At 44.7% G+C, this 12,500-nt stretch overlaps 1 protein-coding gene across 3 annotated transcripts in view; it reads left to right on the plus strand.

Annotated features, from left to right (window-relative positions):
- The window catches only part of LOC135106507 (protein Wnt-5b-like), a 73,102-nt gene that overhangs the window by 22,551 nt on the left and 38,051 nt on the right, over nt 1-12,500 (plus strand). The window contains exons 1-2 of one of the 3 annotated variants that reach the window (XM_064015589.1): nt 8,651-8,738; nt 11,590-11,657. In XM_064015589.1, the coding sequence (XP_063871659.1) occupies nt 11,632-11,657 (26 nt within the window). In that variant the 5' untranslated portion in view covers nt 8,651-8,738; nt 11,590-11,631. Of the gene's footprint in view, nt 1-3,524; nt 4,437-8,604; nt 8,739-11,589; nt 11,658-12,500 lie in introns of those variants that run through there. The other 2 variants (XM_064015588.1, XM_064015590.1) reach the window with 2 other exon arrangements.

A 12,500-nucleotide genomic window follows, 5' to 3' on the forward strand; every position in this document is an offset into this window, starting at 1 on the left:
CTCTCTCTCTCTCTCTCTCTCTCTCTGCACCAGAACATCCGGTATTGCAAATGTTATGTCCTTTTTTTCTTTTTTTTTCTTTTTTGTCCTTTTCACGTCTACCTGAAGGTCTGAAAGGGTTAAAGGGAAGACTGTAAAATGGTATGAAGCAGGTAAAAAAAGATAATGTGAGGTGTCGTTAAGGAAGTTCCTGCTGGGGTGGATAAGAAAGACGAGGACCTGGTCTTGTTTTCGTCACACTTACCTGGAGGGCTTACCTGGTCACTTGGGACTCACCTGGTGCTGATATACGAGTGGTGATGTAGTGATGGTGTTGGTGAACTAAAATGGTGTGTTATGTTTTTATGTTTGTTTGTTTGTTTGTTTGTTTGTTTGTTTATGGTGCTAATCTTTTCTTCTTTTTTTCTTTTTATAATCTTCCTTTTTTTTTTTAGTTCGTCTTTCATTATCATCCTTTTGTTGTTTTTGTTTTTATAGTCGTATGCTAAGATATTTTGGTCTCAATTTGTTTTTCTTTTTTTTTCCTGTGTGTTTTCTTTCTTTCGTCTGTCTTTCTTTTATTATTTTTGTTGTTGTTTTAGTATTGTGTTAAGATTTTTGTGTTGATCTGTATTATCCTGTTTTTTTTTTATTATTATTATTTTTCCCCTGTCTGTTCTTCTCTTATTATTTTCTTGTTGTTTTATTCCTGTATTATTGTCCTAAGATTATGTGCCAATTTATTTTTCCATTATTTTCTTACTTCTCGTATGTCTGTCTCATATCATTTCTTTGTTGTTGTTTTATTCCTATAGTTTTGTGTTAAGATTTGTGTTAATTATTTTTCCTTTATTTTCTCGCCAGTTCCCTTCTTTATTTCCCTTATTGTTATAATTTTTGTTGTTTCTCCTCTAATTCCTCATTTTCTCTTCACTTTTCCACCTTACTTCTCATAATTCCTTTCCGTAACTCACCACAATCTCGAAGGGATCAACAAGACTACTGATATTTGCACCTCCTTTGTGTTACTTCCTGGTGATGCCGTAACAGGGGACGTAACAGTGGGCCTACAGAGTGTTGGGGCGCGGCGGGCAGAGATGAGTGACGGTGACGGGAGAATAGTTAGGAGAGGGGCGGGAAGCAGATGTGCCCTTTGTGCCGCCTCACCATGCCCAGGTTTGCCCCGTTTGTAGGGCGCCGTAGAGCAGGCCTAGATGGGCAAGGGGGGCCGGGGGGGAGGAAGAGGAGGCGGGGGGGAGGTTGGAAGAGGTAAGGAAGGAGGGTGGTCAACGAGTAAGCCCCCTTTCAACCTCCTCCTCCTCCTCCTCCTCCTAGCCCCGCCCCCTCCTCCCCCGCCCCGTACAAAAGGAAAGACCACATAATTTAGCGGACATTGTTGGAACCTTCCCCTCCCCTCCCTATCACCTCCCCTTCTTCTTCCCCTTTCCTCCCTCCTCCCTTCCTCTCCCTTCCCCTCCCGGCACTCCACACGGAAATAGTGAAATGGTACAGTCTCCTTTTCCCTTTCGTTTCCCTTTCCCTTTCCTTCCTCACCACTGTAGCCAACACGTGGTCTGGAGTTTCATCATAACGCCACCACTAAGACGCAGCTTCATCACCACTATCACCACCATCTGTAGAATTGTCATCACCATCATCACCGGTTCTAGTTTTCTTATCAGCGTCGCATCTGTTTTCATCTTCATCATCAGACCTCCATTACTAGAATCGTTCGCCTCGTCATCATCAAAACACTAGAATTTTCACTATCACCACCATTATCACAACCAGACCGCAATCACCACCACTATCACTAACAGAACCTTCCTGACCACTACCACCACCACTACCGTCACCAGAACATCATCACTCTCACCACCACCACCACCACCACCACCACCACTAACAACAACAACAACAACAACAACAACAACAACAACAACAACAACAACCCTCATCATCACCACAAAACCATTTTTTCACTAACACTCATCGCTACCAATACTTCAAAACACCCACCACCACACACCCCACACCACCACCACCACCACCACCACCGCCTCACTAACCAGCCAGGCAACACACTTAACCCAAAAAGACAAAAGTGAGCCAATTAGAGCACCTCTCTTGCTCCCAAATAACCGATGACGTTGAACAATGCACCGCGCCGGCCCAGACTCTGAATACCCCTCCAATTTAGGCCTCGACAGCGACCTGGGAATAAGTGTAGGGGAGATCAACACCCAGGGAAGGAGAAAGGGTAGTGAGGAAATGAGAAACCCGCAGTGACACTCAGAAAACGGAGAGCGGCAAACATTTTCTCTTTCTCTAAGTTCTGTGGAAGGAAACCGTTTAATCTGACTTCCTCTGAATCTTAAATGACTTGCGTTGGTGGCTCTGAGGATTTGTGACTTGTCTTTGTGTGTGTTTGTGTGTGTGGTGGTGATGGTGGTGGTGGTGGTGGTGGTGGTGTTTATGAAAGAAGGGTACCGGCCAAGAACAACAAAATCTGTGTAAAAAAGACACACTGAGGTGACAGTCCCTGAAGAAAAGCCGAAAGGTTTAACCAGTTGTTGTTGTTGTTGTTGTTGTTGTTGTTGTTGTTTTGTGAGAGGTGGTTTGTGAATCTGCGGTGATATTGCGTTATGTATGTAGTACTTCAGAATTAAGCACTCTTTTGTCATGGCTGAAGAAGTAAAGGGAATTTTGACGACGCATAATAGTAGCCTCCAACTGAACTGAATGTAAGATTAATGTAATTTGTCCAAAAGGGAAAGCTTGCGTCATACTTAAACTCTGAAAATTAAAGCCCTGGAAAATTAAATACACGACCACTTCGAGGACGCAAATCATAAATGCTACGGTCGTCTCGTCTCGCTCTCTCAAAAACAGAGCCAAGTAAAGATCACTGGCCTCATATTTTCTGCACCACGGCTGTTTTTCGCTGAGGATGGAGAATGGTGATGTGTGGTGCAGATACGAGTCTTTGGAATCATAATGGCTGTGCGGTGCGTGGAGAAATTTACTTGTAGTTCATCCCCGTGAGACTCTACCTGTCATCTGTGCGTCACTAAGCTGGGACAGGGACGGGTACGTGGGCGAGGTGGGCGTGTCCGTGCTACCAGTATATACTTCTCCCCAAGCCGCGGTAGTCATTCCTCGTCCCACGCCAGGCAGCAGCGATCACCAGGGCGGGCAGCGAGCAACGTTTAATCATCGCCAATACAAGGAAGAGGGAGGAGCAGACTCTGGTGTCCCTGTCTTGCGTCGGCTGCTGCACATCGCCTCTCCGACCTCCTGCGTGGTGGTGCTGGCGGTCTAATGGATAATTAGGTGAAATTTATGTCTTCATACGCCTGATACAGGTTCTGGCGGCACTTGGCTCAGGTGACAACAGGTTTTTGGTGGCGGTGCGAGGAAACAAGGCGCGCTAAATCGAGGGTGAGGCTTTGCGAGTGGCCTTTATCTTTTTACATCGTTCCCGGCGGCGCTTCTGTTCATCGTTCGGAATCGTGGTGTTAACTTTCTTGCTCCTTGTGTTGCAGGCAAGCGTGGCAGAGCAGCGGCAGCGGCAGTGGCGAGGGAGACGAGACGCCGTGCGGGGCAACACATGGCCGGTGATGGCTCTCCCGTGACGCCCCTCCCGCGGCGCCGCCCGTCGAGCTGAGCGTCCTGGTGGCTAGTTCCGGAGTGCTCGCGGGTTGGCATGGCGTCCCAGGGCCTCGCCAAGCAGTCCTGTTCCCCGCGTGCCAAACTCCTGCCCGCTGGCCGCTAAATGGAAGAACCTGAGAATTGGCTCTTGTCCCTCACACTCCGCGGCGGCCTGAGTCCCGCCCTCAAGATGTAGAGACCTCCACGCCTCCCTGCAGGACGACAGGCTGTGTGCAGGACGGCGGGACAGGACAAGGGCGGGGCAGGATTCGTGTCGACGCGTTATTTATGCAGACGCCCACAAACACACTCACAAACACACAAGCACATACCCTCAATCCTTCTAATAGACTCCATGTGTGAGAAGACAACGCTGTAGACTCTTAGAAGCAACGCTGGTGTCTGTTGTAACATGTGAAACTCTTCGCATAGACTGACTGACCTTCTTGCCAGTGGGAAGAACGGTGCAGATGTGAATAAGAACTGAGCAGTGTTCGTGTCTGTGTAACATTTATTAAAGTGGACAAACTACGCTGCTCTCAAGGCTACTGGCGGCGGCGGCGGCGGTGCAGTGTGACTGAGAATTGATCATTACCTTGTAAAAAACATTAATTCTCCTCAAACATCTACTGAGAGAGCCGCCAGCGCCCCTCTGAGACCCACGGCGGTAGGGCAGCAAGGGCGTGAGCTATCTTGTTTACTGATCGGCGCAGCGAGGCGAGGATGAGGAGAGTGCGGCCCGGAGCGTGGATGGTGGTGGTGCTGGTCGCCGCCTTGGCCTGCCACCACGTCACGGCGACCTGGTGGTGAGTACTGAGTCTTGTCCCAGGGCGCGAATGTACAGTCATGGTCAGAAATCGAGCCACATAGTCACATATCACACTCACTCCTCTGTAAAGCCTCGTATTCTCAAGTTTCGGGGTTTTATTAGTTCTATTTTGAAATGCCAAGCAAAAGATTACTCGGGCTTTCATGAATGTTTTCTTCTCCTTAGTGATGTAGAATCCATGTTAGACCATCACTAGAATCATGGAAATACTCTTAAAACACCCCACTAACCTCAACGAAAGCCTCTGAGTTATCGAAATAAGACGATGAAACGTTTGATAATATGTATATAGAGTCCCCTCAAACTTAAGCCCTTGATATGCTAAGAATCTCACAGTTATTAAGTTCTATTAGGTCTTCGGCACATTAGAGGACCTAGGGTTGAGGGAAAAACAAAAATACAGTAAGAGTTCAGATTACTCGATTACTGGTTATACTTGTGGCGTTATTGTGAAGTATTCGGTTCTGTCTTCCCTTCCATTGAAATTGTGAAAGAGACATTTACTTTAATACCTTACCATGCACATCACAAGAAATGTCCCCCTTTCTTATTTTTCAGTGAAGGTTCATCTACTCAGCTATTTCCGCTCTTTCTTCTGGATTTTTTTTTTTTCCCTCTTTTCGGTTTCACTTGTTTCCACTGAACTGACCTTTAAAGGGAATTTGGTTATTCTCTCTCTCTCTCTCTCTCTCTCTCTCTCTCTCTCTCTCTCTCTCTCTCTCTCTCTCTCTCTCTCTCTCTCTCTCTCATTTTATTTTATTTTATTTTATTTATTTATTTATTTTGAGTTTGGACTGTGTACGTCCTGTTATGTTCCATGCATTTAGTGAGATGAGGATGACGATGGTGAGGTGGAAAAGAAATAGGGAGAAATGGAAGAAGAAAATTAAGTTCGTTAAGTCTCCCAGATATCATTCACTACATGCAAGGTTAAAAATACAAAGAAAACGCACATGCGCCTTTTCTTTCCAGCGTGGCAAATTATGAATATCCAGAGAAACTAAGTGAAAATATTTTAATCACAACTAAAAAAAGAAAATATGTAACATTCCATCTTTCCAGCGTGGCAAATCAAGAATATTCAGAGAGACGCAAGGAGCACAATTTAACAACATACGAGGTGTGTCATTAAAGTTCCAGGACTGGTGCCACACAAGTTTTATTTCACATCCAGGCTACAAACTATAGGTTATCTCCTTCGAAGTAATCCCCCTGGCACCACATGCACTTGTCCATCCTTCTCTGCCAGGCTTGCATGCACTGCTGGAAGGATTCTTGCGGGATGCTCCTCAGCTCCGTCGTCACGGCCTTTTTGATGTCGTCCGCATCATCAAAACGGGTCCCCTTCATGACCTCCTTGAGCTTGGGGAAGAGGAAGAAGTCGCACGGAGCGAGGTCAGGTGAGTAGGGCGGTTGCTCCAGCACGGCGATGTTCTTCTTGGCCAAGAACTCTCTGATGCTCAGGGCATTGTGAGCAGGCGCATTGTCGTGGTGAAGCAGCCACGAGTTGCCCTGCCACAACTCCCGCCTCTTCTCGCGCACTGCACGAAGCAGACGCCGCAGTACTTCTTTGTACACATGTTGGTTGACTGTCTGGCCCTGTGGCAAGAACTCGCAGTGGACGATGCCCCTCACATCGAAGAAAGCGATCAACATGACCTTGAAGCTGGACCTGGACTGCCTTGCTTTCTTCGGCCGTGGCGACGCCGGACTCTTCCATTGAAGGCTCTGGCGTTTGGTCTCCGGGTCGTACTCAAATACCCAGGACTCATCGCCGGTGATGACTCTCCTGAGCAAGTCTGGTTCAGTTTTCCAGACGCTCGAGGATGTCCTGACACACCTGCATGCGTCGTCCCTTCTGGTCATCGTTCAGGAGTCTCGGCACCATCTTCGCACAGACTTTCCGCATGCCCAGATCTTCCGTGATAATCTTCCACACGCTGTTGTGGTTCATGCCAAGCTCATCTGCGATCTTTCGAACAGTCAACCGACGATCGTCACGCACCATCTGCTTGACACGCTCAACATTGGCCTCATTCCTGCTCGTTGAGGGTCTTCCACTCCTGGGGTCATCTTCCACGTCCTCCCGGCCCTCTTTGAACCTCTTGCACCACTCAAAAACACGTGAGCGTGACATTGTCTCATCCCCGTACACTTTTTTGCAGCATACCCAGTGCTTCTGACGGCGTTTTCCCCAACTGCACCAAAAACTTCAAGTTTGTTCGCTGTTCAGCGCTCATTGTTAAACGACCTGCAACAGAGGACATGATTTTAAAAGCACGTAAGAAAAAGATTAGTGACTGTAGAGGGTTGGGAGCGCAGTTGTATACTCCAGAAGGATTACTTTGAAGGGGAAATATGGTGGTTTGTGGCTTGGGTTTGAAATTCATCTTTTAGGACACCAGTCCTGGAACTTTAATGACACACCTCGTACTACAATAAAAAAAAAATAAAGTTGCAACGCACCAAGATTTACTCGGCAAAGAAGTAACAATAAATAGAGTTTAGCGCCTCCCAGTGGTGGTGATTTGTCTAATGGGTGAGTGAGAGAGAGAGTCTGGCGCTGCAGGTTCTCTAATAGCATAATAGTTTGCGGTGCGGCAGGAAACGTCTCTATTGTAGTTGTTTGAGTAAATATTGAAGGTCGTGCATTGTGGCGTGCGGGTAATGGTGTCTGATTGAGTTACCTGTTTGTTACCTTCAGTTACGTGTGATGTGTTGCTTCATGTTTGCCAGGAGTGATGTAAAGGGCTTTGCATGTTTGGTTTAGTTCGTTTGTGTGTGTGTGTGTGTGTGTGTGTGAGGGTTAGATCGGATTTCTGGTGCATGGAGTTTGTTTTGATTGTGAAAATGGTAGATATATTAATGCAATGTACAGACGGCTCCCTACTTGATGAAGCAGTTTTCCTACATATATTTCTAACAAAAGTTAATCTGTCATCCTTTTTCATGGCAGCTGTCATTATCTAGAGCTGCCTCTGACGTGTATCTCAGGCCGCCTTCTTTCTCTTCCCCGCCACATCCCCTTTCCCGTCCCTCTTCCCCACCCCATGCTTCCCATTCCTCCTTCACCCCTACCCATTCTCTCTCTCTCTCTCTCTCTCTCTCTCTCTCTCTCTCTCTCTCTCTCTCTCTCTCTCTCTCTCTCTCTCTCTCTCTCTCTCTCTCTCTCTTTTAACCTGCACATTCAGGACACACACACACACACACACACACACACACACACACACACAGCACGGGAAGGGTGGTGGTGAGAAGGCCTTGGTCATACGAATTAGTTACTGAAGAGCCAGGGAAAGATGAAAGATACAAGAAGCTGTCCTGCCATTACAATTTTAAATTAATCGTTAATATCAGGATTTTTAGTTTTTATTGCCAAGAAATCGCAATTACTAAAGAGAGAGAGAGAGAGAGAGAGAGAGAGAGAGAGAGAGAGAGAGAGAGAGAGAGAGAGAGAGAGAGAAGGGGGCTTAGATGGAGGTGATAGGGAGGGGGTGTGAGAAATGTAGAAACAAGGAGAGAGTGGGGATGGGGAGGCGGACATGGAGTGGGGTTAACAAAGGAGGTGTGGCTTAATTGACACGTCACGATTTCTGGCCTATGATATTTACCTATTAAACTTTTTTTGAGTTGACATGTCGCTTTAGCTAAAAATAAGGAAGGCTGCTTCATCAAGTATGGAGTTGTACGAGTACATACACTAATTAAAGCGCACATACATACATACATACATACATACATACATACATACATACATACATATATACATACATTCTTATACACATACACATACACAACTGAGGTAATGCACACACACACACACACACACACACACACACACACACACACACACACACACACAGAGGTAAGAAAAATAACTTACAAGGTAAATTAAACAACAAAGTAAACACACACACACACACACACACACACACACAGTGGTAGTTTAAAGGTTAACACCAATTATACAGCTTTGTGACTCGCCCCTGATCGGCTCCACACACACACACACACATGCACACACACACACAGGACAGTTAAGCTTGTGGGAGTGTAGTGTTAACACCACACCACCACACCACACGACACCACCACCAGACACCACCACCAGACACCACCACACCATACCATACCACACCATACCACCACACACCATATCATCCATATCATACCACACCACACCGCACCACACCACGGTATCCTTGGCGTCCCGACCTGCCCAACCCCGCCGAGCCCCGCCAAACCCCTCCGACCCCAGCCCCGTCCCGCCGCGGATAAGGTAACAATTTCCCGTCACATATTTAGCGTAATTTCGAGGTTTTGCAGATGTTTCCAGGTGATTTAAAGTCTCGCTGTGTAGGAGTAGGTGAAGGAGGTGGAGGTGGAGGGGAAAGGAGGAGTGTGAGGGGTAGGGAAGAGGAGCAAGAGGTACGGAGGAGAGGTGTAAAAAGAACTATTTCGGCTCTGCATCATAATTTTATTTTTTTATTAGTAGAGTTTGCATTGTTTTGATATTTAATTTATTAATAGAAAAGCATAATAAGTTATAGTATATAATAAAATGTTGTCTAGCAGTTTTTTTTGTCTCTGGTTAAAATAACACTTTCGTCATTTTATACATTTTCCTTTTTTTTATTAGCACGCCTAGGGTTGTTTTGGTGTTTGATTAAAGACTTAAAAAATATAATAAATGTATCCCAAGTAATAATATCCAATGAAATCTAGAGTAATGATTCGCATTTTCAAATTTAAAATAAGTCCGTTGGTAGATATGAAAAAATATTTTCGTTATACCACGAGAAATTTGTGTTTTCTTTATTTATCTGGAAAGTAGAGATTTTTTGTATTCAGAATATGTAACATAATCTAGTCTGGCTGTGTTTTCCTCTTTGATATTATAAGTTTTTTGTGGTCCCGTTCGTAAAAATTACAGATTGTGTTTTGAATTTTTCTTTATTATTAGTAAGCCTGGAAATGTTTTTATATTCCAGATATTTTTTAAAGTATATGGCAAGTCAGAATATATAAAGCATTCCAGTCTAGTTCCGTTTTTTCGAACGGTCAATTTCAAAATGGATTAACGTACGTATTTTCTAAGCGTGACGTCATCAATGACGTCATCAGGGTACCGAAACCCGGGACATCCTTCCATTCTAGTTTCTCTCCGTCAGTGTTCAGTGTATTAGTTGAAGTATATGGCAGGTCAGAATATATAACGCAGTCCAGTCTGGGCGTCTTTCTTCTCGCGAATTTCAAAGTGAAGTGCCGTACATAAAAATAAGGGCCGAGACGGACATTGTTCCTGGCTCCCTTCCTGCTACTACATCAATATTTCGTTAAACCTCCGTGTGTTTCTAGACTCAGACGTGAAGGAAAGCCGGAATTAACCACGAAAATAGACAAATATCCCCCAAAAATGCCCCAAATAAGGCTTAAATAAAATGCATGTTGCAGCCCCGTTCAGAGCGCCCACCGTGAAAACATCAGGGCCAGACCGACACCTTCCTTCCTCCCTGCCCGCGTCTGTTCGTCAATATTTCCCTAGATTTCTAGCGTTTTTCAGGTATTTCCAGGTGTTCTCCAGAATAAGATGTGTAGAGGAGGAGGAGGAGAAAGAAATGAGGAATGAAGGGAGAGATGGAGAAGAAAGGAGGAATGAAGGAGAAGGAGGAGGAGGAGGAGGAGGAGGAAGAGGAGGAATGGGTGAGGAGGGGTCTCTCTCTCTCAGATGGAGGTGATAGGGAGGGGGACATAAGAAATGTAGAAACACGGAGAGAGTGTTTATGGGGAGGCGGACATAGAGTAGGATTGTGAAAGGTGTGGCTTAATTGACACGTAACGACTTGTCGCCAATGATATTTACCTATTAAAATCCCTTTAGATGACGTGTCGCGTTAGCTAAAAATAATGGTAGGAAGGCTGCTTCATCAAGTAGTAGGGAGCCGTGAGCCGTCTGTGCATCAGTGTGTATATCACATGTATGTCTAGGAGGTACAGTACTTCACACACAAACACACACACACACACACACACACACACACATATATATATATATATATATATATATATATATATATATATATATATATATATATATATATATATATATATATATATATATATATATATATATATATATATATATATATATATTATATGAGATATATTGATACGAGTCGAGTGTCTTGATCCAGATGAGTTAGTCAACAAAATACACTATCACTTAGTGCATATCTTTATTTCGTTAAGGTTTTAGATTATAAACAAACAACACAACATACTCGTATTTTCGTCACGCACACAAACATGAGTAAACAAGATATATGATATAAGTGAAAAATCACTCAAGAAAAGAGGGTCACTATTTTCTCTCCATTTTTTTCACCTCGCAATCCTAAGTGAAAATAAAATAAAATAAATAAATAAAGCATACATGACTAAACATCCCCAGCAAGTGGCATTGATATACATATTTAGCTTCCCAGTCTTGTTGAGATGGTCTTGTCTTTGCTCACCTCATCAGTAAAGGAAGGACAGTAAACATTTCCTCCTTCAAATATTTAAAGGGTTTCTAATGTATTTTATAGTAACATTTCTACGTCAAATATTCAAAAGGTTTCTAATTCCTTCAGCTGTTAACATTTCTAGTATGTCGAATATTTAAAGGGTTTCTAACGTTCTTTTTTTTCTATAGTAAACATTTCTTCGTCATATTTTAAAAAGGGTTTCTTTTTTATTTCTGCAGTTAACATTTCTACCTTCATAGACTCAAGGTGTTTCTAATGCATTCCTATCATTCTTAGATATTCCAAGTGCACAGAAGGCAGCGGTAAAGTAGATTTTTAGATGTTAGTTCGTTATTATACGAGTAATTTCCATATCCTGTGTTGATTAGTTCATTTATAGATAGATAGATAAACAGATAAACATTTCGATAAACAGATAACTAGGAAGGTATACATAGATACACAAACAAAGATAAACATTTTGATGCACAGATAAGCAGGTAGATATACAGGCAGACATACAGACAGGGAGACAGACATATACCCACACAGACAGAGAAACACGAAAATAAACAGACAGGAAATTGGAGAGGCAGACGGAAATTCGCAACTGCTTGTTTCCAGCTTGCGAAAATGAGGGCAACATAATGATTTGGCAAAGTCTTGATGCGGCTCAGCACTTCACGGGAACGGTAAGGAGCTTTGTGGCCTGGGAGGAGGAGGAGGAGGAGGAGGAGGAGGAGGAGGAGGAGGAGGATTACTATCTTGGGGCATTAAAGTTTCCAAGTATTTAAAAGGTAGTGGTGGTGGTGGTGGTGATGGTGGTGGTGCTGTATCTATTTGTGATGATTTTTTGCCGTGCTTTGTTTATTTATTGATGTATTATATTTACTATTCACCTGTTTATTTGTTGACTCTCTCTCTCTCTCTCTCTCTCTCTCTCTCTCTCTCTCTCTCTCTCTCTCTCTCTCTCTCTCACAATTAGCAGCTTCCTTCCATCTCGATCACTCCAGTTCCCGCCCTTACCTCCCCCCCAATCATGGCCCCGCCCACCGCTCCTCCCCTCCACTCCCCACCCTCCTCCCACTTACCCTCTTCACCCTCCCTTTCACTCAAATTACCCCTCACCCCCCCACTCCCCTTTCCTACACTCTCTCCCCCCTTCAATTCGGAACCCATGCCTACCTACCCTTCCTCCTCCCCTTACCTTACCCTTACCTCCTCCTCAGGCATAACAGAGGAAGAGGAGGAGGAGGAGGAGGAGGAGGAGGAGGAAGAGGACGAGGTAAGGGGGACAACCACTCAAAACTGCCCCTCCTCTCTCCCTCTTCTCTACTGCCCCCCTCTCTCAGCCCTCTTCATACCTCACCCCCCTCCCTAAGTTGGTGATAGGGGAGGGAGGAGGAGGTGGAGGTGGAGGAGGAGGAAGGCGCCCCCATTGTCAGTAGGATATTGGATCTTTAGCTTGAAATCTGAGTGGTGTATAATGCGTCTCCTCTTATTAGTAGAGAGAGAGAGAGAGAGAGAGAGAGAGA

The sequence above is a fragment of the Scylla paramamosain genome, chromosome 13, assembly GCF_035594125.1.
Source record: "Scylla paramamosain isolate STU-SP2022 chromosome 13, ASM3559412v1, whole genome shotgun sequence".
Classification (NCBI taxonomy): Eukaryota; Metazoa; Arthropoda; class Malacostraca; order Decapoda; family Portunidae; genus Scylla; species Scylla paramamosain.